The sequence below is a fragment of the Euleptes europaea genome, chromosome 3 (genome assembly GCF_029931775.1).
Source record: "Euleptes europaea isolate rEulEur1 chromosome 3, rEulEur1.hap1, whole genome shotgun sequence".
Classification (NCBI taxonomy): Eukaryota; Metazoa; Chordata; class Lepidosauria; order Squamata; family Sphaerodactylidae; genus Euleptes; species Euleptes europaea.
In genome coordinates this window covers 43,205,309-43,229,532 of record NC_079314.1, presented here as the reverse complement: position 1 = coordinate 43,229,532, position 24,224 = coordinate 43,205,309, and the positions used below count along the sequence as shown (strand labels likewise).

Sequence of the window (24,224 nt, the reverse complement as noted above, 5' to 3'; positions counted from 1 at the left end):
CTATCCTACAATATGTAGAGTGAGGAACAAGGCCAAACCTCTGTTCATGCTCCCCTCACAAGCGTGACTGAAATTATGTAAAGACTTTGGTCCTGTCCAATACAATATGACAAAAGAGTGTGGCTTAAGAATGAAAAAAATGCTGTCTAAGGATGACAAAAACCTTGTCCTGTGGGAAACTGTGGGTACAGCCTGCTGTTGACATAGCATAGAATATACATGGGGGTGAAGGGGCACAATGCTTGGCATTTGGAGCTTGCAGTTAGGGCCACTTTTTCCTTAAGCTTTGTTTTCTGGTATTTGGCAGCTAAACTCAAAATGTACTTGTTGTATATGAATCCAGACTTTCATCCAAAATACAACATACAGCATACCTGAAGGGCTATCTACTCCCATATGAACCTACCCAACCTCTAAAGTCATCTCCAGAGGCCATGCTCACTCCATCTGAGGCTAGACAAGTGGCAGCTCAAGAAAGGGTCTTCTCAGTTGTGTCACTGAAATTTTAGAATGTCCTCACCAGGGAGATTTGCTTGTCTCTATCTATTGTGGTCTTCTACCAGTGGGTGAGGACCTTTTTTTGTTTGGTTTGGCATTCCCTCACCAAATCTTATTAGCCTTCCTCCCTGCTTGATGTTTTTATGTATTTATTTGTGTGTGTCTATACGTTGTTTTAACTGATTGAAGCATCCTATACGTATTTCCATTTTAAATGCCTATCATTTCTGAAACGTTTAAATATTTCATTGTTTGCCACCTTGGAGACCCTGAACTGGGTGAAAAGGCAGCATATAATGTTTTCAATAAATAAATAAATAAATTTAAAAATAATTATTTATGGGCATCTGTTACATACTCCCCGTGAACAAGAAAAATTACCCGAGAGCCAAATGTTTGCATCACTACACAAATTCTCTCATTTTACTGTCCATGGCGCTAGTCACCTTCACATGGACATATGAAGCTGCCTTATACTGAATCAGACCATTGTGCTATCAAGGTCAGTATTGTCTACTCAGACTGGCAGCAGCTCTCCAGGGTCTCAGGGAGAGATCTTTTGAATCCCCTAGTCCTTTTAACTGGCGAGGCTGGGGAATGAAGCTTTACCACTGAGCCATGGTCCCTGGTTCGTATGGATTCTTTATCTGTTTATGCCAATAAAGGTTCGAATGAATGAATGAATGAATGAATGAATGAATGATTATTTACCTGCAGTTATAGATTCTGTTCAATGGCAAGAGAACTTCTATCATATGGGGGCCGAAGTCACAGCTGCACTCTGGAAATCTCTATCCAGGGAAGATCCACCAAGCAACTTCCCTTGCTAGATTATGTAGATAATACTTTTTTTTAAAAAAGTACTTTCCCCACCCACACAAAATTCATGAAGTGGATTTTTTTTTTTGCATGTGTCCATTGCTGTACAGTAGTTGCATTGCTGCTGTTTGTGCTTTGACTTGTAAAGGTTTTTAATTAAATATTGGATTTAATTATTTTCATAATCACTAAATCCAATACTGACTGTCCCCTGGCTGGATGGTGAAAAATGCTCTAAGTATATACACCATATATAAGAACAGTATGACTGCAAATTATCTATTAAAAAAAGACAGTAAAAAAAAGCCTGTTAAGGACAAAAGCTATATATCTAATTCCCAACTGTGCTCCCTATCTGCAGATACTTAAATCCGCAGATAGGGGGCACACTTAACCCAAACAGATGTTTCTTTAAACTTAGAGTACTCCCTAACTTTGCAAACTAAACACAAAAAGCAAAAACAAAAATGGGGGGGGTAAATTTCCCCCAAAATAAAAAAGCATCCTCTGCGCACCCACCTTTTATGACTGCCTCCATCCCCTGCCGGACTGGCCGGGCATGGAGGGCCTGCCTCTGACTCCTGCCGGTATAGCCAGGTGCAGGGCGCGTAGCCCTGTGCCGCTGTGGCATAAGAGCCCAGGAGCTGTTCCGGGCCCATCCACGGCAGACATGACAGCAGCAGAGCCCGGGGGCAGCTAGCAGTCCCATCTGTGGTGGTGGTGGTGGGTGGAAGTTGCTCTGAGCTCGTCTGCAGCAGCAGCAGAGCTCAGGAGCCACTGGCAGGCCCATCTGCGGTGGCGCCCAGGAGCCACTCTGGGCACGTCTATGGCAGCAAAGCCCTGTTGCAGCTGGGCTGGAAGGTGAGCGGTGGGGGAGGGATGGGATCTCCCCATGAGTTTCACGGGACCCCACTTGTATAGATTCTAAAAATGACACAATGTTGAAAAGGCAAGAGGGGGAATTGGCTTGAAAACTTACAGAATCCTGAAGGGGGAGGTTTTGAGGGTTGGGATTTTCAGATTGTTTACTCTCCTCATGCAATTCTATGACCCCCCCCCCACCAACTTCTACTGTCTTATAATAAACTGGCCTGTATCTGTATGTATAATGGAAGTCAAACCATGGGGCCACACAGCCATGGTGGGGGGAGGGTCTCTACCTACTTGGGGACTCCTCTAAATGCAAGAAAAAAATAGTTGTCCAATTTTAGCCAAAGGAGGAGGAGGAGGAAGAGGAGTTGGTTTTTATATGCCAACTTTCTCCACCACTTAAGGAAGAATCAAACCGGCTTACAATCACCTTCCCTTCCCCTCCCCACAACAGACACCCTGTGAGGCAGGTAGGGCTGAGAGAGTGTGACTAGCCCTAGGTCACCCAGCTGGTTTCATGTACAGGAGTGGGGAAACCAATCTGGTTCACCAAATTAGAGTCTGCCGCTCATGTGGAAAAGTGGAGAATCAAACCTGGTTCTCCAGATTAGAGTCCACCGCTCTTAACCACAGCTCTTAACCACCAAGAAAGGCTTGGTGAGGACTGAACATGCTCCAAGAAGGCTGCCGTGCTGAAACATGTTTGTTCAAAGAAAGAAAAAAGTAGAGGAGAAATTAGCACTGATACCTTGAGAAATCCTGGAGGAGACGAATGTTGCAGGATGGTGGTGGGATTTCTAAATTTTCTCCCATTATTTCTTTCTGATCCCCCGCCCCCAGCTTGTGTCTTCAGTAATTCTAACAGTGCAATCCTAAGAACACTTTCCTGGGAGTAAGTCCCATTCAATAGACCTGAACAGGATTTTTGAGTAGCCTGCCTAGGTTTCTACCACGAGTCACTAAGAATATATTTCTTTTAACCAAGAGAAGTAGATAATAAATTTAAATAAGACAAAACACATAAACAGCGGTGGGATACACATGAGCATTTTACAGCTTTGGCACCCAATTATTAAACACGGGAAGAAGCCCACAGCCCTATTCTTAATAGTATACCGTTGCCAAGGGATACTGCATATATTAGGCATGTGAGGTCAAATCACTGAATGAGAAAGACTTTGAAGACGCAGGAACATTGGAACTGCTGGGGGAAATGTCATTAAAATGTTCTTGCCCATTTGACTTCTCTAGCCTAAAACATGTTAGTCATCTTGTTCACGGCACAGAACTAGGAATCCGCTCACATTCCCCACCCCATGCTGCATTACTTTATGTTCACCCTTACACATACGTAACTGCTGTATTTAAAAATCTCAACCCCTTACCATAAAGCTGAAAGGGAAGGGAATGAACACTCACTCACTATCATTCTATGGGGAGAATCAGGCCTGAGGAAAAAAGATGAGATCGAACATACTTTGGGGGTTGTTCTTGTGTTAGAGGAACAGCAGATTTATGAGGGAAGACAAACAGGAGCCTTTCTTCTGTACTTTAAACACACTTTTCTCCTAGCATACATTTTTGCAGACTGTGCTAGGGGGGAAGTATCCGTTTTTAAAGTTAAACAAGACTCTTGTTTGTTCCCGTGGGAAGCATCTCAGAGAAGAACTGGTGTGGTTCATCCCACATGGTCCCTCTCTCCCCGTGCAATTTCTCTTTCCTACAGCACCGGAGTGGCAGGAAGCAGCTATGGGAGAGAAGCACGCATGAAGCTCCTTTGACATAAGAACCACCAGCCTTTGAAACCCTTCCAAGAGATCTCTGCTGTACAGCCCAAGTAAACACATTCCATGGGAGATCCCAAAGTGCATGCCAACTGTGTCCTCAATGTTAAAAAGAAGCCACAAGGCCTGATTTGAAGCACTGGGGGGTGGGGGAAGAGTTGTCCTACCATTTCTCCAACAGAAAAGGTCTTTCAGGGCAGCTTTTAGCCACAAGAGGAGGAAAGAAAAGTAAGGATGCCAAATATGGCAATATGGATATCTGTCTTTCTCCTCTAGTGTAGCCAAGAGCATCTCTGGAGGGAAGGGAATTTCTGCAGAAGAAATGTGAAATCCTCCTCCATCAGCACTATGGCCCCAATCCAAACTATGTCACTACCACCCCTCAATGGCTAGATTTTTTTAATCTTTAAAGAAAATTATAGCCGAGGCTAGCCTGGTTTCATTAGATCTCAGAAGTGAAGCAGAGTTGACCCTGGTCAGTATTTGGATGGGAGACTACCAAAGAATACCAGGGGCATGATGCGGAGGTAGGCAATGGCAAACCACCTCCGAATGTCTCGCCTTGAAAAACCCAAAGGGTTACCATAATCTTGACAGCAAAAAAATAAAAAAAAAATAAAAAAATTACAACCACAAGATCTAATTGTGGGATATCCACATTTTAGCCCTGAGATAATCACCAAACAAATTCCCAACTGGATGATCAGTCTATTAGTCTCAAACAGATAACTAAGTATGGTATAATCAATTGTCATACATCATAACCACAAAGTCTAGAATTTATTTAATCAGGCAAGTCATCAGATTGAGTTTTAGCCTCAAATTGAAATCTGCCCATCAAAATAATTGGTGGAGCTGTGATTTTTTTTTTTTTTGAAGGCTACTCACTTAATTTTTCTTTAATGAAAATAGAGCATTGTTTGGGAGAAAGAATGAAAAGTGCAGAACATACAAGCAATGCATGCTACAGAGCACGTTTTGTTGACACTCTCCTAAAGGCTATGTGCCAACAATCTGTAACATCTTCTAGGCTCAAACTGCTTAGGAGTTTGTAGGATACACAATATGGGGGAAAAGGAAGCACTTTTGATCAATGATCAGGGCTAACTGTATTTTGAGCCCCCACCCCGATCAGAATATCTCAGACTAGATTTCAGTTATGCCAAAATTCTGCTTGATTAATTATGTAAACTGTGTGCATAAATATAATTTAATTTCCACCATTCACTGTGGCCCTAATATTTGGGGGTTTGCTCATTTAAGGTATTTTTGCAATGAGTGCAAAGAAGTTATGGACACCTGGGTCAATGCAAGAAGAATGTGGACAACAGCAATGTTCATAGGACAGTGAAATTCTGAATGCCAGTGCTAGAAAGCAACATCAGGGCACACCTTGACTTGTATGTCCAATTTGTTGGCCCTCCAGGGCATAACCTCTGTGTTAAACAGGGTTTAACTAGATGGACCACTGATCTGGCACAGTAGAGCATCTCAGTTGAAAGGCAATTATACAAATATGTATAATTTATTTATTTATTATGTTATTAGACAAACACCTGCAAAGGGTTGAAGGGAATAGGATGTATTAGAAGGTGCACACACACCCCTTCTTAATCACTAGATACCCAACACTTTCTTTGGTCTATGAACCTTCAAGCAAAATGTAACTTATTTTATTTGCAAGAACTAGAAACTGAAATACATTTGGATAGTTCCAGAACTTAAATCCCCACCAGATACTAGAGCACTGTGCAAGACACTCCCATCGTGCAGATTACCACAGCCTGACACAAGGTAAAATTCTCCTTAACAGAACACATCAAGCATCAACCTAACTGATAATATATTAAATGAACAGACTACCAGTGGCCTAAAGACATTAAAATATACACCCACTTAAATTAATTACAGTGGCACAGTAATGAGATTCTCTGAAGAGCAGATGCATACAGAAAAGAAACCAAAACCCTCTCTGTATTAATCAGTATGAACTCCAGTGGCACAGCCATAATCTTTAGAGGTACCTAAGATGGTTCATAAGAGGTAAACATTCCAAGTGAAACAGGGGAGCTTCTTCTTAATTTAGCTAAGCAAAATTACACATCTAGTAGTAAATCTCCAGGGCTAGAAAGGAGCACTCTCTGCCATCCTAATCTCTTGCTCTTATTACTGCCAGAGAAAATGGCTACATATACACAAAAGCAAAAAAAAGGGGGGAATCACCACCAGAGATATTTTTTCTTTTTCTTTCATGATGAGGTAGGAGTTAATTAAATAAATATTTGGAATATAATCCCTCTTCTCCCACCACTTTTTCGTATTCTAACATCAACTTCATGCTCGGAAGAGAACCACTTACAATTTCCCGCCCTGCCAAAAACAGCTCTTGATTTTTACGGGAAACTGTGGAGAAAGAATGGAAGTGCACTGGCGGCAATGCATGTTGCCAGCTTCGCAATTACCTGGGTAATATCTGGCAAGGCCAGTCGCGCTGCCAAAAACTTGCCACAGCAAAGTTTGATCTTCTTCTCTGTTCTTTTTGAAGACATCATCGAGGGCGCCTGTCCAATTCAGTTCATTCAATACTATGGTAGCTGCAGAAAAGAAAAGGAAAAAGGTGGTGTTAACAGATCCTTGTCTTTTCTGTTCTATATCATGAAAACATATTGGTGAGTGAATGACATGAACGTCTGAAATGAACAAAAAAAATAGACGATAGACGATCCTTTGTATATTTATTATTTATCATGTGATATACGTGTGTCACTTCCTAATAAAGTACTCAGAAGAACCAGTGTTTGGGCTGGAGAAACTTGACAATTATCAGTAATGTTAACATTGTATATTTTCAGTTATGGAAATAGGCTTTCTTATACTGGCTCCCTGTTGATCACTTGGGTTGAATTTTGACATAGTTTGGCTCTTTAATGATCAAAGGTTGCTGACACCTGCTTCAGGGTTTACAATGTTCTGCATTTCCAAAGTAATCCTAAACAAAGTTTAGCGACAGCATATAAGCATTTAACAATAGCATAGTGCTTCAGACAGAATGCGCAACATGATGGATTAAATTTACCAACTCCCAAAGGCCTGTGCAAATAACAAAGAGAATGCAAGGGAGCTTGGGAGACATGCTGTCAGGGAACCCAGGTGGTCATGGGTTAGCGAGGCCCTGAATGAAGTGATGGAACAATTACATTCCTCATGGGCGTTTGAACCAACCAGCTGTAGGTCTCTAATCTGATTTATACAAAAACAGAAGCTATGTCGTATCTTTTATTAAGACCAACCAAAAAGACACAACATATTGTACAAGCTTACAAGTTCTCTAGAGCTCTTCCTGTGTATTTTCAACAGGGAGGCATCCATTTTTGCCTCTTCCCAGCACACGTAGGCTTCAGCTTGATCCCACTGTACTATGCCCTGTGCCAATGAAATCAACAAAGCATCATACACAGGATACAGAAGACAGGTCTCAGGACTTGAGCCTCCCCTCTCTCTTTCGCTTTTTAATATCCAGCTGAATGAAGAGTCCTAGAGAACTCAGAAGCTTGCACGATATGTTGCATTATTTTGGTTGTTTGTAATAAAGAGACTACATGACTTCTGTATTCAGATTCTGCTATGGACTGACCTGGCTGTCTACTAGGTTCACCATTTGCTTGTTTAAAGTAAATCTCCACCCTTGGCTCCAATTTGAGAATCTGAGGAGTGGTAGAAAAAATGGTTACAACATTGATGCTCTATGAATTTCTCCACAGAGATAAAGACCACAAAGATAAAGAGAAATTCCCAGAGCATCACCTAGAAGTGACTTCACATCCTCCCAAACTCTACCTGCATAGGTATCACCTTCAAATCTCCTGGCATTTGCCAAGGTAGTGCTGGCAGTCGTATTGTCTACTTTTTAAAATATGATTCACATTCATCTTGTCTTTGATGGGGCTCTCCAGAGTCTGTATCCTATTCACCAAGAATGCAACTGTCACCTATATGATCACGTGTTCATGTATGAAAGCATCAAGCAGTGCACCAGATGACATTCTGAGTCAACTGCAGTAGTTAATACAGGTCCCTTTTTCCAGAGGGAATGTTAAATTATCAAAACAGGGGGGGGGGAGGCAGAAGGGGAAAATACAGCATTAAATTGTAGCATTAAAATTGTAAAGTTGAGCTGGGACCAAAATCCAAGAGAGTGCTCATTATTGTAAGTTAACAGTGTTTTCATGTTTATGCATGTGATCATTTGCAGCCAAATCAGCTGTGTGCACATTAATATTCATGAGCAGGGCCAGCTTCAGAATTGACTAGAAATACAAGAAAATTTATATTCATGGACATGATCAGATAAACACTAAGTGGCCAATGAGATTGAAATTCAGATTCCTAAAGCTGACCTCAGCCAATTCCCGGGCCACTCGCGCAAATATTCACATTAGTGGAAAACACATTATTTTAGAACGAAAGAGCTAGATGGTTTTATAGGACTAAGCACACTTCCAAACAATACAGCATTAATCATCAACAGAACCAACAACGAGGCTTAATTATGAGGCTGATAAACAACTATGCCTTTCATTCGGTTTTAATCAGCCCCAAATAAATTCCTAATATCCAAAAATAACTCACGCACACTGAGCAACAGCTGGCATTCAGTTAATTGGAATAGAACAAGGTTTTATTTGTCAGATGGAGCATTATCATTTTCCCTTTGTCTTTTCGGATGGCATCTTGGTTGGACGTCAAGAGGTTGCCAAGCTGGCAAACTACACGTTCATTAACAAAGGATTAAAAGAGAGGGAACTTAGCAAAGGTAAACATGCAGGCAACAAATATCCAGCACACCCCCAGTTATAATTTCATGAAACATTTTGAACAAACCATCATTTATTCATATGAATTCTCAGCCCCCATTTATGCAGGATCCATGAGAAATTCAAATGGGAGCAATCGTGCTCTGCTTAGTTTTCCAGCAAGGCTGTGCCAGCACGACAGCACACAAATTTGTAACTCGACTGCATTCCACAGTCATGCTAATGTGGAAGAGACAGGTAGAAAATAAGAAGTTAACATCTCACAGTTTCAGGTAATTCCAGCCATCTATCTGTTGTTAATGCAGAGAGGGGAAAGTAGGCCATTAAGCTGCCCTTTGTAAACTGTCAAGGTAAAGAAACTCTTGGAACGCTGGACACTCTTTCATCTGAATTTACAAACTTTCAGTATATTTGTGAGAACTCAACTCAGAATCCTACTTAGAATCCTATTCAGTGGAGCTTTCTCCCAGGAAAATGTTGTTAGGATGACACAGGTAAGATTCCTAGGATGTGTTTTTGGCAACTAATCAAATAAAGTTTACATTTCTCTGGTTCCTACAATTTACAAATGCATTCATACAACAGTCAAACATAAAATTGGGATGGGCAACATACAGAAAAAAATGTGTAATAATATTAAATATTGTGTGTATACATACACACACACAAATTAATGTATGTAAATTAGTAATGTATGTATATCATCATGGGATATATACATAATTACATAATGATGTTCTTTATTTATTGTTGTTATGGTCACAGACCAGCACGATTACATAATGATGGGTGTTTCTTACATCCATATTAATACAGTATTTCCAATCAATATATCTAATAGTCAACATAGTCCCATCTGCGGATACTTAAATCTCTGGATAGGGGCCATGAAGACGCAAAAGAGATATTTCTGCAAACGGGGGTTGGGGAGGGGAAGGGGTGAATGGGTTTATTAAAAAAAAAAAAATCACAAGACAGAGAACATTTGCCCTGCACTGCAGGACGTCTCCATACAGGGGTCCAAACTACACCTCATGTTGAGCAGGTCCAAAACACGGGTCAACGTTGGTGTGCATTATGACTGTATAGTTCTTTTATTACTACACTGCTCTGACCAAAGATCTTGAGGGAAGTCAAAAGAAATATAAGACTGTTTATTATTCAACAGAAAAGTGCAGCAAGACTGATTCTACCACCCAGATCCCCTGAGAGGGGCACACAAGCGTTCTTGTATGCACTGAGATGCAGTGTGGACGGACTGGTCCCATCCTGCGCACTAAGCTGCTAGACTGCATTCAGTGAGTGGGAAACAAAAGATGGAACTCCTTCCTATTTAATGATAGAAATGGGCCACAAAGGGCTAAAAGTAAGAACACAGCCTCTATTGTATCTTACATTTCTGTTACCTACCTTGAGTTCAAAATTGCTCAGGAGGAAGGAAGGCATATAAGTATTTGAAATATATAAATGTAAGTTTGTGCCTTATAAACATAGGCTATTTACACACTATGAAATGATCCTGTGACACGATGCTTATCTTGACTTTTAGTTTGCTCTTTGTACAAGATTTTGATTTATAATCCATCAAGTGCTCAAAGTACTAGTTCTGCAAACAGACCGTCAGGTGGCAAAGAAAGGAACCCTGTACTTATGACTGAATGGCTATGATCCCACTTTCCTACTAATTCCAATAAAAATGTTCTTTTTAAAAATAATAATAATGGAGGGCTTGTACAGGAAATCATAGCCTTAACAACCCCAGGATTCAATTTTCTTTTAGAAACGTAAATCAATAAAACAACTTTCTCTTAAACACAGCTAGAAGAAAATGTGCTTTTGATGATTTATTCAATGAGTGGGCCCCTAGTCTGCATAGTAAGATTCACATTTATTTGAAAAGCCTAGCAGCTATTTACTATCTCTGAAGAAGATTTCTTGTACAGTTCCTTAATGAAGCAACTATGCCTATACTGGAAGGGAAAGGAGCTCCTCTGCTTTTTCATTTATATTTTTTTAAAAATCGAATGCACTGAGAGGCATTGCATTCTCATCTTATATTTAGTGAGGCTGACTCATTGATTTGCCAAGACATATTATGTATTACAGTTATCACAGTGAATGTGCTATATATTTGCAGTCAAATATATATTATATGAGGATGTTCATTACACTGACATTCCGGAAAGATTGTGGGTACATACACGTTTGCTGACATGTGCATTTGTACAGGATTTTATTTGTTTAAGAAAGGAGGAGAAGAAGAGTTGGTTTTTATACCCTGCTTTTCTCTACCTTTAAGGAGTCTACCAAAGTGGCTACCAATCACCTTCCCTTCCTCTCCCCACAACAGACACCTTGTGAGGTAGGTGGAGCTGAGAGAGTTCTGAGAGAACTGTGACTAGCCCAAGGACACCCAGCAGGCTTCATGTGGAGGAGTGGAGAATCAAACCTGGTTCTCCAGATTAGAATCTGCTGCTCTTAACCACTATATTACACTGGCTCTGTCATCCGTTATCCCATTACAATGTAGAAAAGCAAGATAAACAAAACTAAATTTAACATTTAATATTAAACACTCCCTCAACTGTTGTTGCCACCTTGGATGTCTCCAACCTCACTGAGCTTCGGGGACTTCTTGAAATTTGGAATGAAGAGTGGGCATCACCACAAGATGGTTGCCATGGGTGCTGGGACCACCCCCAAATGGTGGGAGGCTGCAAACCAAGCTTCCTTCTATGAGAGGAAGCTGCTTCTGGATGTGTGGTCTCTGGAGACATAATTATGATACCTCCTGGGTTCTTCTGAATCACCTCCTGCTTTGGGAAGGTAGAGGAAAGCCAGCACTGGCAGTTTGCTTTGGGGGAGAAACAAATGGGCACTAGGAAGTCCATTTGGCATGCAGATTGACAGGTTGGGGAGCACTGTTATAAATGCTGAGCTAAGGATGAGTCTTCCCAGACAACGCTGAACAAATGTAACCTGTTCTGATATGATCCACATGATCCTTTAAATGCTGCGAGTAGTAACCCAGAGAGACAGTGTGGTTCCAGGGATGCAGAAAGAGGAAACAAAAGGAGCAAACAGAGACACCACAATTATGAGGGTCCACCACATACTGGATCATACTGCCTATGGCTGGAACATAAACAGGGCTGTACCCATCTCTGCTTTTACCCTTCGACCTTCAGGGCAGTGGTTTAGTCAAATCAGAAGTTGAATGGGATAGAAAGGCTGGATTTAAAAGTTTTTAATAAAGTCAAGTTGACTGGCATTCTCTCAGCCCCACTCTCCTCACAAGGTGTCTGTTGTGGGAAGGGGAAGGGAAGGTGATTGTAAGCCAGTTGATTCTTCCTTAAGTGGTAGAGAAAGTCAGCATATAAAATTCAACTCTTCTTCCTCCTCTTCTTCTTCTGCCTCCTCTTCTTCTTCGCCTCAGGGCTCTCCTTCCTGCTGCTGGCTGTGACAGTTGTCTCCAGCCCCCGCCTCTGGTCTCCCTATCACTGCTTTCTTCCCTTCCTCAGATGCTGCGTCCACTTCCTTAAGGCAGCTTCCTCCCCCCCCCCACTGCCAATTTCCCTGTTGGCTTTTAAAGGCCCATTTCACTGGGTCAGATCCCACACTTTCACTGCCAGCAATGCACCACTTCTGGCTCAGTCATTTTTACATTCCACTGAGCCAGGAGAGACCTCCACCTACAGGCTGAGCCCTGCAGGACTGCCCCATCGGCCACAGCTGGTGAGCTCCTGTGGGCAGCGATGGGGTCTCTTGACTCCCTAGAAGGGATCCACTCTTAAATAAGCCAACAATTACCTGCAGTGAAGCATTGGTCAATGATGTCCATGCGAAAAGCATTTGATATGTTGCAGCAACACCACATCAATCCATTATAACTGGCAGCATATGCCATGAAGATGTATTTAGAGAAATTACTCCTTTAAAAAAAAATCTATAGCATCTGACTCTTATCAAATCAAGCTGTTAATCTTGCTGCAATTGCTTCAAGGACAATAATAGCAACCTGGCTGCCTCATCTACTGACCAACAGGGAAAGTGAAACTTTATTTTAATAATTTAGTTTCGTTTCTAATCCATTTTAGCTCACTGGCTAGGGATGTGTAACAATATTTACGTGGTTATCCAATGAAACCTGTATTATCCCCATAAAAACAGCATAACGATGGAGCCCAGGCATTTAAAGCTTGCTTTCATGGCGGTATTGGAAAACGTTTTGACAGAGACACTGGAGACATCTGGCTGGGGGAACTAATGCTGCAAAAATTTAGATTCCAAAAAATACATGAGTGGGTAACATGGAACCAGGTAGGTCACTTCCAATTTCATGTGCCACTGTATGTCCTAGAGGCACCTGTATGTAGGTCCTAGAGGCAACTAGCTGGCCTCTGTGTGAACAGACTGCTGGACTTAATGGGCCTTGGTCTGATCCAGCATAGCTTTTCTTATGCAAACCGAACAATGTGATGCAGCAATCAGAATGTAAGAAATAATCATTCTTAGTGTGCATACAGCTCTTTCAGTGTTCAAAGTGTTACACATTGGGTTGGCTCCAGACTACATTTTCCACTGGCAGAATGGAAATATCCTGCCTCCTGCCTTCCACCACAGCCCAGTGATCTCCACTAAATGCTGCTCCTAGGGGAGAAGGAACCCTGCCAGATGACATGAGGGGGCTCTGCAGCAGGAAGGGGGAATCAGTAGAAATTGCCCATATAGTCTGGATCCAACCCATTATGATGGTAACTGTTGCAACAACCCTGTAAGCTAGGTCAGTATTATCAGCCCTATATTGGAGACAGCATGAGGGATGTCTGAAACCACCCTCACAGACAGAATGTTCATCTCATCTGAAATCACCCGAGCACCATTCATTTCCATGACAGCGGCTCACAACTAAGACTCTGAGTGATGAATATATATGCATGGATCAGCCCTTTTGCCCCAAAGAAATGATTGAAAAACATTTGCCTTGTGCTCTAAAGCATGCATCACATAACTTTTAAGTTCAGTATGTTGTTGGGGGAGGCAAGACAAGAGATGATCCTGTCCATATTGTCAGGAAACCCCCTGATTAATCATCCCAGAATGGGGAACATATCTTCTTTAGGCAGTGTGACAGAACAGCATATGCTCTGAGCGCAGAATTAAGAAGATCATCTTTCAAAAAGGCATGCACATCCTAAATTCTCATGGCAAAGAGGAGAAAAGCACAAAACAGCAGCTCTGCTGTTCACCCCTCAGGAAAGATACGATCATGGCTCTACTCCGAGCTTCTATTAGCTGTGGCTATTTTTAGGCAGCTGATGAGTCTGGCCCTTGCCTCATACTGTCAGCAATGACAAGCTACTGGGTATAAAGCCAACCATTCCAACATAAAAGCTTACAGCTCTGCAAAGAAAGAGATAAAGAAATAAAACTTACTTCAAGCAACAGATTTTACTCAGTTGGCAGAATTCCTTTTTAATTACACAGCTCCAATACAAGAGTAGATGATAAACATCTAACTCTCTCTCTCGAGATACACAGGTGTAGAAGATCTATCTTCTTAAATATATTTTAAAAATTGAGAACTCACAAGGACTTGTGGGAGACATCTCATTTCCCTCTCCCCCACTATTAACTCTTTCTCTTCCCTGAAAGCCCCCACAGCCTCTCCCCTTCTCCTACCTCCTTTTCTGCTTAATACCCAACAGTGAACCTACATTATCTGCTTCTTTGTCTTCAATGATTCCTCTCTCCTGCAGCAGACTCTATCTAGGAAAACTGTGGCCCATTGTATGGTGCTAGCCATTAGATCAGCATCACCTTCATGGTAGGAATCTTCAGGGACTTGTGGGGTTGCACCTCACTTTCCCCTGTATTCCCCTCGCCACACTATTTCCTCTTTCCCTCTTCCTGGCAACCCCCATATCCTCTCCCCTTGCTCTGTTTCATTCTCTCTTTCTCAGCCATTCACCAACATACCTTTTAGTGTGGACAGCCAGCGTGGTGTAGTGGTTAAGAGCGGTGGTTTGCATAGGTGGACTCTGATCTGGAGAACCGAGAACATGAGTGGTGGATGCTAATCTGGTGAACTGGATTTGTTTCCCCACTCCTACACATGAAGCCAGTGGGGTGACCTTGGGCTAGTCACACTCTCTCAGCCCCACCCAGCTCACAGGGTGTCTGTTGCGGGGAAGGGAAGGGAAGGTGATGTAAGCCGGTTTGATTCTTCCTTAAGAAAGTCAGCATATAAAAAAACAACTCTTCTTCTTCTTCATCAGCCTCCAATTTCCAGCTATATTTATTATTTTTTACTTCATTTGTACCCCACCTTTCTCAACAGTGAGGATCAAAGAATCTTACACCATTGTCCTCTCCTCCTTTTTATCCTCACAATAACTCTGTGAGGTAGGATAGGCGGAAAGTATGTGACTGGCCTAGAATCACCCTGTGAGCTGCTGCTGAAGAGTAGCAAGCTGCAGGCCCTAAGGTGAGTCATGCAAGTCAGGTGGTATCAAGTCACTAGTGGTTACTTGTAGGTGGTCCTGGCCTCAGTGGCAATTTATTTTTCTCACCTGACCGATCCAAAACAAAGGAAGGCGTATATATTGTCGAAGGCTTTCAAGGTCAGAGTTCATTGGTTCTTGTGGGTTATCCGGGCTGTGTAACCGTGGTCTTGGTATTTTCTTTCCTGACGTTTCGCCAGCAGCTGTGGCAGGCATCTTCAGAGGAGATGCCTGCCACAGCTGCTGGCGAAACGTCAGGAAAGAAAATACCAAGACCACGGTTACACAGCCCGGATAACCCACAAGAACCAATGAAGGCGTATATGTTAGCAAGATTCAACATGTTACCCTCAGCAATACTACCGGGGAGATTTCAAACAATACCACTCGCAACAAGGTTATGTCCCTGTGGAACAAACTATATAGAATCAGTTGCACATGTCCTTTTGCACTTTCCCCTTTATCAGATAATCTGCCTTAAGTTTATTAACCCATTGTTTGCTAGCAGGGAGTGGCAACTGGTGGAGTGTAAGGTAGCTTTTCTTATGTCTACCCTATGTAGACTATGTAGCCAAGTTTTTGCAGCAAGTAATGAGGATTCTTGAATATTCTTGTAAAATGGAACAGGTGAACTCTGTTGAGTGAAATTGTATGATTACATCTCTGTGGATGTTGTTTATGCAAATAAAGGTTTTGACACTGAGTCCTCGCACAGAGGCCAAAACAGCACTGGAAAAGAACCTTTTCCCTCCCACTGACTTTTACTCAGAGAAACCAAGCCTAGAATTCTGTGGCTGCCTAGCAACAACCACTGAGTGAATCCATTAGTTAAAGCTACAGTCGCTCCAATGTATTTTTTTTAGATTTCAGATTTTTTCCCCCTGCAAACCTGGGGTGTATTTTAGGTTTGTAGAAAGATACGTCTTGCCTATTCACAGTCCCAGTCGCCAGATTTAAGTATCCTTAGATTTGGCCAATTTGGCTTCTAGAATACACAAGCGGGAACTGGAAGGGCTTGTGGGAGGCATCTCATTTCCCTCTCCCACACTAGTTTTTAATTTTTAAGTTTGAGGGAGGGTTGAAAAACATAGGCAGTGAAAATAGAAAATAGATATAGAAATGCATGTGGAAATGAACACATAAAAGGGGGTCCTATGTTGTAGGCTGGACTAAAAGGAGGCCCCAGGTCTGAAAATGGGGACAACTTGTTGACTGTTTTCAGCTCTCATTCTAGTCCTTCCTGATGCTCAGTTTTATGTGGTTGCAGTTACGTGTGTGTCTTAACATGAACCATTGAGAGGAAAGGTGGGTTATAAATATTTCAATACAGTTAAAGACTTTTTGGTCAGCATGAACTTCAAGATAGTATCTCAATCTAGCAAGAGAAATGGACAAGGGCAGCAGAGGCTCACCAACATGCTCACCTGGCCACCATATCTGATGGAGATGCACAGGCCCTTCAGGGGCCATTAACAGCACACAAGAAAATATTACACAGGCTGACTTGCGGCCTGCATCGAGATAACTGTTATTACCTGAAGTCCCTCATGAAGTAATGGCAATAACTGCAGTTTCATAATAAATATTAATTGCATGCCATTAAGTAGCAACCAACTCATGGTGAAAACCATGGAGTTTTCAAGGCAAGAGACAATAAGAGATAGTTTGCCATTGCCTTCCTCTGCACAGCAATCCTGGATTTCCTTGGTGGTCTCCCATTTAAGTACTAACCAGGGCTAACCATGCTTAGCTTCCAAGCTCTGGTGAGAAACAGGCTAGGCTGTCTATCTTTTCATACTAATCATACTCTTTTAACCATCTTCCACTTCCTTGCCAGCTTACTGTTCACATATTGATCTCCTGCCAAAACTGATATTTTTCTTGTCACTTCCCATTGCCTCCTGATTTGCATCCATCCTTACCTTCCTCAATCAGGTCCTATTGAACTGCTCCTTATACTGATTGACATGATTCAAGGAAAGTCTTTCAAACTCTGTTCCCACCACATGTCACATTCAGCACCCTAAGGAATTGCTAGAAAGGCAGTTCATAAATTATTTCTAATAACGCATTTGATACTGGTGAGCCTAGATAGTCAATGGATCTGTTTGGACTTCACCTTTTCAACAATTCCTACCCCATCTTCCCAAATACTTTCATTACAACTTCCCTCACAGACAAGAGTAAGACATCAAGGTTATTTGAATAAACCCCAGAGAGCTGCTAGCAGAGTGATTAAGTATGTGAGCTGTTCAAAACTGACTTTGTTTTGGAACTCACCAAGTAGTCTCTGGCAAGTCAAAGCCTCAGAAACCCATTAGCAAAAAAGTATAACAGCAAGTATGGTCTTCCAGAGTGGTTGCAAAGATTATAGTGCACATGAAAGGTTTTGAATTATGTGCAATGCTACATTAATGCAGGTGTTATTATTGTCATATATACTAAGAACCCAACAGTGATCTTTCCAAACTGAGGACCCACCTTTAAACTCCAGGTGGCAGCATAAGACCTAGTGTACTGCAAGCATGTGACAGGTCACATAACATCACAGTCACAAGGCAGGAGGACCATGAGCCAGAGTTCATGAGTGGTGAATCCAAACAATTCACAGTACTTTCATTAAACACTGAACTTTACCAACAGTGCCAAAATCAGGACCATGGACAGCAGGTCAAGAAAGCCAGTGACTGGAATCTCAAACTGAGCAGCAGGAAGTGGCCCAACCACAGAGATGGGTCAGAGAGCCCAAGGATCAGAGCCATGGATGGACCTGCTCACCTCACTATTCTACTGCTTTTGTTGGGCATGCACGCAAAAAGAGGGAGGGCGTGGGGGGGCATACTCGCTTTCTCTGCACGTGCTATTTGGACAAAAGCAGCAAAATATATGCTCATAATGGCCAAGAAGGTGGCGCTTTGAACCCCATGACTTTTGAAAGCCAGTTTTCATTTGATCTCCTACCTTTGCCTTCATAAGAAGCACTAAAATGGCATAGAGAGTAACTTAAGGAAATAAAAAAGTAAAAACAACAGGCGGTAATTTCAGCTTGCCCTTTCAATTTTGTTCTACCAAACAACACCTTTCAAGGCACATGCTCTGCAAATTTAGGCTGGAGTTGCTCAGGATTACATAGACTTTTTAATATGTACTTCAGTGTACATTTACCACCCTGAGTGCTGCTTTGGAATGAATGGTGAGCTATAAATCAATATACTGAATACAAACAATTCATTATTTCTCCTTTTTGGCAGACCCTGTCCTGAGTCTATGCTAAGAGTCAGGAATAAGATGGATGTGGATAGAATCTCAAGATTAATCCAGGCAAAACTGAACTGCTGTTGGCTTCTAATACGCTTTACCAGGACTGAGAAGCCAGACTGTTCTAGATGAGAGTGCATTTCCTCTAAAGGAAGCAGGTTTGCTGGTGTTATAAGATCTGATTCTAGAGATGTTTTTTAAGAGACCACCTTTAACCAACATTAATTTGAGCCCCATGTGTGTCCCACTCCTGGAAAACCAAGATTGGACCCCATTGCCCCTTCCGTTGGTAACACCTGGGCTAGATTTACTGCTAGATTTCAAGGCTCTGTGAAAATTTCAGTGGGTTCAAAACACAGCTGCAAGGAGCACAACCCCTCCAAGCCAGCCTCCTAGGAAGGACAGCCTGTATTACCACTCTCATTCAAAGCAAGCACTGGATTAAATCTGGTTTGCAGGCACACAGACTCGACATGGTAGTTAATGCTCTGTGCACAACATCCAATCCATTTGCAGTGGTGACTAAAAGCATTATTTTTTATCCTGGAAGGTGGCACCAGCAGGCTACTTGGCTGGGGATCTGCTAGCAATCTCAAAAGACAAGTGCACACAAAAAAAATCCCATTTGCTTTCATTACCACTTGGCCACTACTCCCACTGCTTGTGCAACACAATGAATGATAGCCACTGCTGTGACTAGTAGCTTCTCCCAAGTTAGCACATTTTCCTGTTGCTTTCTAAGTGGAGTTTTGTTTCTTACCCTAGAAACAATTAAAGTACCTCAATTGCAAAAGGGGAAAAAAACAGCATGAGTGTTTAGATTTGAACACCTGCACAAACATCACCAATAGTCTGTAGACAGGTGAAGAAAAAAAATACTTCCTGAGTTCCAATACAAATTATATGCAACATATTTTTTTCTGATTTTGCATTTAGCTCTGAATTTATTCATTGAACATTATACAGAAATTAGTAAAGTATGAAATTCTGTTTTACAATTCCATTGCCTGTTCTGAAGAGGAGGTTTCCTCCAGAAACTACATCTGCAAATTCAACTGCTGGCAATTTCTGGTTCCTCTTCAGTTTATTCTACATTATTCATCCCTTTATTTACATAGAATTGCCAGATGTTGCCAGATGTTTATGCACAGAGGAGATTGATCCACAGGGTTGGTTCACACATACTTGTTTATCCCTTCATGACAAATCAAGTGCTGACTTGCATGTGTAAATGGGCTGTCAGGAATATATAGACCACAGTTACAACCATGACATCTTGTCACACCACCATAAAAAATTTTCAGGGGACTGAATTTGTGAACTCAGTTACAATCACCCACTAAATAACAATTAAGTAAAGAAATCAACTCATGTCTTGGGAGTCATTTTCATGCTCATGAAAGATGTCTATTCTAGATACCTTTCGAGACATGTGCATAAATTTTCACTCACCAAAAGGGAGATGCTTGGTATGTAAGGATTAAAATATTATGCAAATATAAATAGTTTGGCCAGTGCAATATAATGGTTAGAGCAGTTAAGACTAGGAACTGGGAGGTCCCCAGTCAAATGCCCACTTTGCCATGAAGCTCAAAGGGTGACCATGGGACAGTCTAGCCTATCTCACGGGACATGGTCAAGATAAAATGGAGGATTGGAGAATGATGTATAGTCGTCCAAATTCCATGGGATGAAATGTACTACATGAATAAATGAGCAGGTTAAAGTATGGCCCAAATGAGGATGTATCAGTTCTAGAACATCAAATGAATGTACCCACACTGATATCACAGTTCATAAATCCAAGTTTATATAAGTGCAATTTGTAAGTAGATAGGTCAAAAGAAAGGCAGAGTGAATGCCAGAATTTTGGCTCCCTGCGGCCGGCAGCAGTCTTCCTGGGCCTGCAAGAGGCCCCTCCAGGCCGCGCCGCTGCCATCGCCGCTGGGCCCGCGCACCTTTCCCGGCCGGCAGCAGCCTTCCTGGGCCGGCAGGAGGCCCCTCCACGCCAGGCCGCCGCCGCCGTGCCCGGGCCGCTCCCTGCGGCCGGCAGCGGCCTTCCTGGGCCTGCAAGAGGCCCCTCCAGGCCGCGCCGCCGCTGCCACGCCCGGGCCACTCCCTGCGGCCGGCACCGGCCTTCCTGGGCTGGCAAGAGGCCCCTCCACGCCAGGCCGCCGCCGCCGCACCCACGCCGCTCCCTGTGGCCGGCAGCGGCCTGGGGGGGCCTCCTGCAGGCGCAGGAAGGCCGTGCCGCCACCGCTTCGCCGCATCTCCCGGTGAGTAGGGGGTTTAGGGGCTCTTCCCCCTCCCCCCCTGGATGGCACTGGGGTCGGGGTGGGTCGGGAGGGCCCGGGAGGCCTGCGGGAGGGCGACCTGGGGCAGGGGCGAGATCATCCCTGTGCTCTAAAATGGCAGCCGCCATTTTAGAGCGCAGCCTTGCCGGTAAAGGGAATTTCTTATTGACCCTCAGCTTATACGCGGGTCAATAAGAAATTCCCTTTTCTGGCCTCAAATTTGGGGGGGTCGGCTTATACTCGGGTCGGCTTATACCCGAGTATATATGGTAGGTAGCAAAGGTAGAAGACAATGCAGTAAAAGGAAGGTAATAACATATAAAAAACATTTCAACAGACTATGAACCTAAAGTGACCTCCTGTACTGTTCAATCACATCTCAGTTCCAATCTCTCTACAAAAATGCTCTCCTGAACATTTTTGTTTTGCACATTCTATGGAATGATAAAAGCATGTCGATCTTCCTGACCTCCTGAGGCCATTTAATTACAGCTATTCCCCAAGTTTGGTGCCTCCACTGAGACTACATAATGGGCAACTGCTGATCTCACCCACTCACAAGGTGGAATCTTCAGAAGGTTTTGCTCAGATGAGCAAAGCTGTTGTGGTGGACCGTAGCACAAAACATGGTCACAAAGAACATGGTCCAAGGCCATTAAGGGCTTTGTAGGTGATAACAAGATCCTTGAATTGAACCTGGTGACTGACCAGTAACCAATGAAGTGTCTGCAGAATGGGTGTGACATGCATGTTCCACTTATCACCCAACAGTAAATGAACTGCACCGTTCTGTACCAACTGGAGTTTCCAAGTTGTCTTTAAGGACAAACCAATGTAGAATGCATTGCAATTGTCTAGGTAACTGTAGCATGGGCCCAAATGGCCAGATCAGCCACATCATTCCTGGCTAAATGAAGCAGGAAAAATGCTTTATTTGCAACTGCATAAACTTCCTTCTCTTCCTGGCTGCAGGATAACCCCTTGGCTCTTAACTGAGTCACCAAGTGTTAGCAGGACTCCCTCAAAAGTAGGAAGGGCAATGCCCTTCAAGACTTCAACCTTTCCAACCAATATTACCTCTATCTTGTCAGGATTCAATTTCAACTTGTTCATCCTTAGCCATTTAATTACAGCAGAAAGGCATTGGCTCAGATCTCTACTGCATCACTAGGTGGTTTGGAAAAACAGTCATAGAAGAAGAAGAAGAGTTGGTTTTTATATGCCGACTTTCTCTGCCACTTAAGGGAGAATCAAACCGGCTTACAATCACCTTCCCTTCCCCTCCCCACAACAGACACCCTGTGAGGTAGGTGAGGCTGAGAGAGAATGACTTGCCCCAGGTCACCCATCTGGCTTCATGTGTAGGAGTGGGGAAACAAATCCAGTTCATCAGATTAGCCTCCGCCACTCATGTGGAAGAGTGGGGAATCAAACCCAGTTCTCCAGATCAGAGTCCACCGCTCCATAGAACTGGGGTCATCAGCATATTAAGAACAGCCCCGTTGGATTAGACCAGTGTTCCATACAGTCCAGTATCCTTTCTCACACAGTGTCCAGCCAGTTACACTGGAGGGCCAACAACAGGGGATAGAGACCAAGGTCTTCTACTGATGTTGCTTCCTGGTATGGGATAGATAGATATATAGATAATTTATTCACGGCCCTTAGCCAGATAAAACAAGATAAAACAGAAAACATGGACTAATAAATTCTTACAAGAAAAGAATTACAGTCCGAGTCTTATAACACTTAAAAAGAAAATTACAGCTGAGACACATCTGTCAATTGCGCTAAGAGGCTGTTCTATGGCATCGAATTTTCATTGCTGCCATGCAAAATTTCACAACCTGAAGAGTGATTGAAGGATTATCCCCTTGTAGGAGCATCTCAATCCTTTCTCCTGCCCTGTCAGGTCCCATTCTAGATAAGAGGGGCTCAATAAAGTTCGAATGGGGTAATGTATTTCCTGGTATGGGTATTCAGAGGTTTATTGCCTTTGAATGTGGATGTTCTCTTTAGTGATCATGACTAGTAGCCACTGATAGATCTATCTTCCATGAATCTGTTTAGTACTAGTTTAAAGCCATGTATGCCTGTGGCCACTACTACATCCTCTGGCAGCGAATTTCACATTTTAATCACTCGTTGAGTAAAGAAGACAGCCTAATCCAAACCCATGAATCATTTCCTCTAAGGCAGGGCTGTTGAACTCAATTGTTATAAGGCCCGATATGACATAAATGTCACTTGGTTGGGCCAGGCCATGCAAACCCAGATCAGGACTGGAGGGGGTGCCTGCCTCTGCTGGCTTGCGGGCCAGATAAGAGCTCTCAAGGGGGCCGGATTCAGCCCTCAGGCCTTATGCTTGACACCCCTGCTCTAAGGGCTTTACATATAGATTGAATAGCATGGGGGAATAAGACTGATCCCTACAAGGTAAGTCCCACACTGATGACATCTGGTGTCCAACTGCAACCCTCTGAGTACTGCCCTTAAAGAATGATTTAAACCAATCCAAAGTAGATCCATTAATCCTTACTTCTGCTTCCAAATGTCTCAACAAGATGGCATGATCCACAGTATCAAAGGCTGCTGATAGATCCAGTAGAAGTAGCAAAGAATGTCTACATTCAGATGAAGATAGTCAACTAAGGCCACCAGCTCCAATTTTATCCCATAGCCTGGCCTGAAACCTGAATGAAAGTGGTGAATGAGTTATCCAGGAAGATCTGGAGTTGTTCTATTACTACTCGGTCAGGAATGGTCTGAAAGAGATAACTATCCCATCACCATATAGTGGATATTTGTTTCTTTAGGTTTGTATGTTTTATTCATTTTCAGTGACTGTTCCTGTCCATTCCTTCAACATTACCAGCTGTAATGAGATTACATCTAATCAAGTACAGTTTCCTTTTTTTTAAAAACCTCCAAAATAGTTCTTGGCACTTTGGTATAGTGGTCTGTGATCAATAATTATTGATTTACACACAACAGAAAGATTAGGCAGATCATGAAAGGGAAACAGTGACACTGATTTATTGTCAACCGGCTTAGGAAGCACCCTCAATTCCAATAAGGGTCTTTTGCAATGTAGTTATGCACCTTCTCCGTAATTATTGTTCTGAATAGAAAGTGATTTATGCTTTTATCCTTAAGGAAAGACCTTTTTTCTTCCTTTAATAAAGAAAAAAAGATACACAAGTTGTTAAGAAAAACTCAAATTTTCCCAAGTGAAGCATAATAACCTTCAAAGTAAATTTACACTGCGAGGGGGGGATCTTTATAGTATATAACTTCCACTTGTTTTAATGTACGGTGCCCTGCAGCCAAAGCTAGAACTTAATGTTTACCAAATGGAACGTGATCTGCATACTAATAACTCCT

The 24,224-nt window shown here is 42.6% G+C and overlaps 1 protein-coding gene across 1 annotated transcript in view; it reads right to left on the bottom strand.

Moving 5' to 3' along the window:
- CACNA2D1 (calcium voltage-gated channel auxiliary subunit alpha2delta 1) overlaps positions 1-24,224 on the bottom strand; it is a 437,349-nt gene that overhangs the window by 131,090 nt on the left and 282,035 nt on the right. The window contains exon 7 of the mRNA XM_056846470.1: positions 6,434-6,565. Coding sequence (XP_056702448.1) covers positions 6,434-6,565 — 132 coding nt within the window. The remainder of the gene's footprint in view (positions 1-6,433; positions 6,566-24,224) is intronic.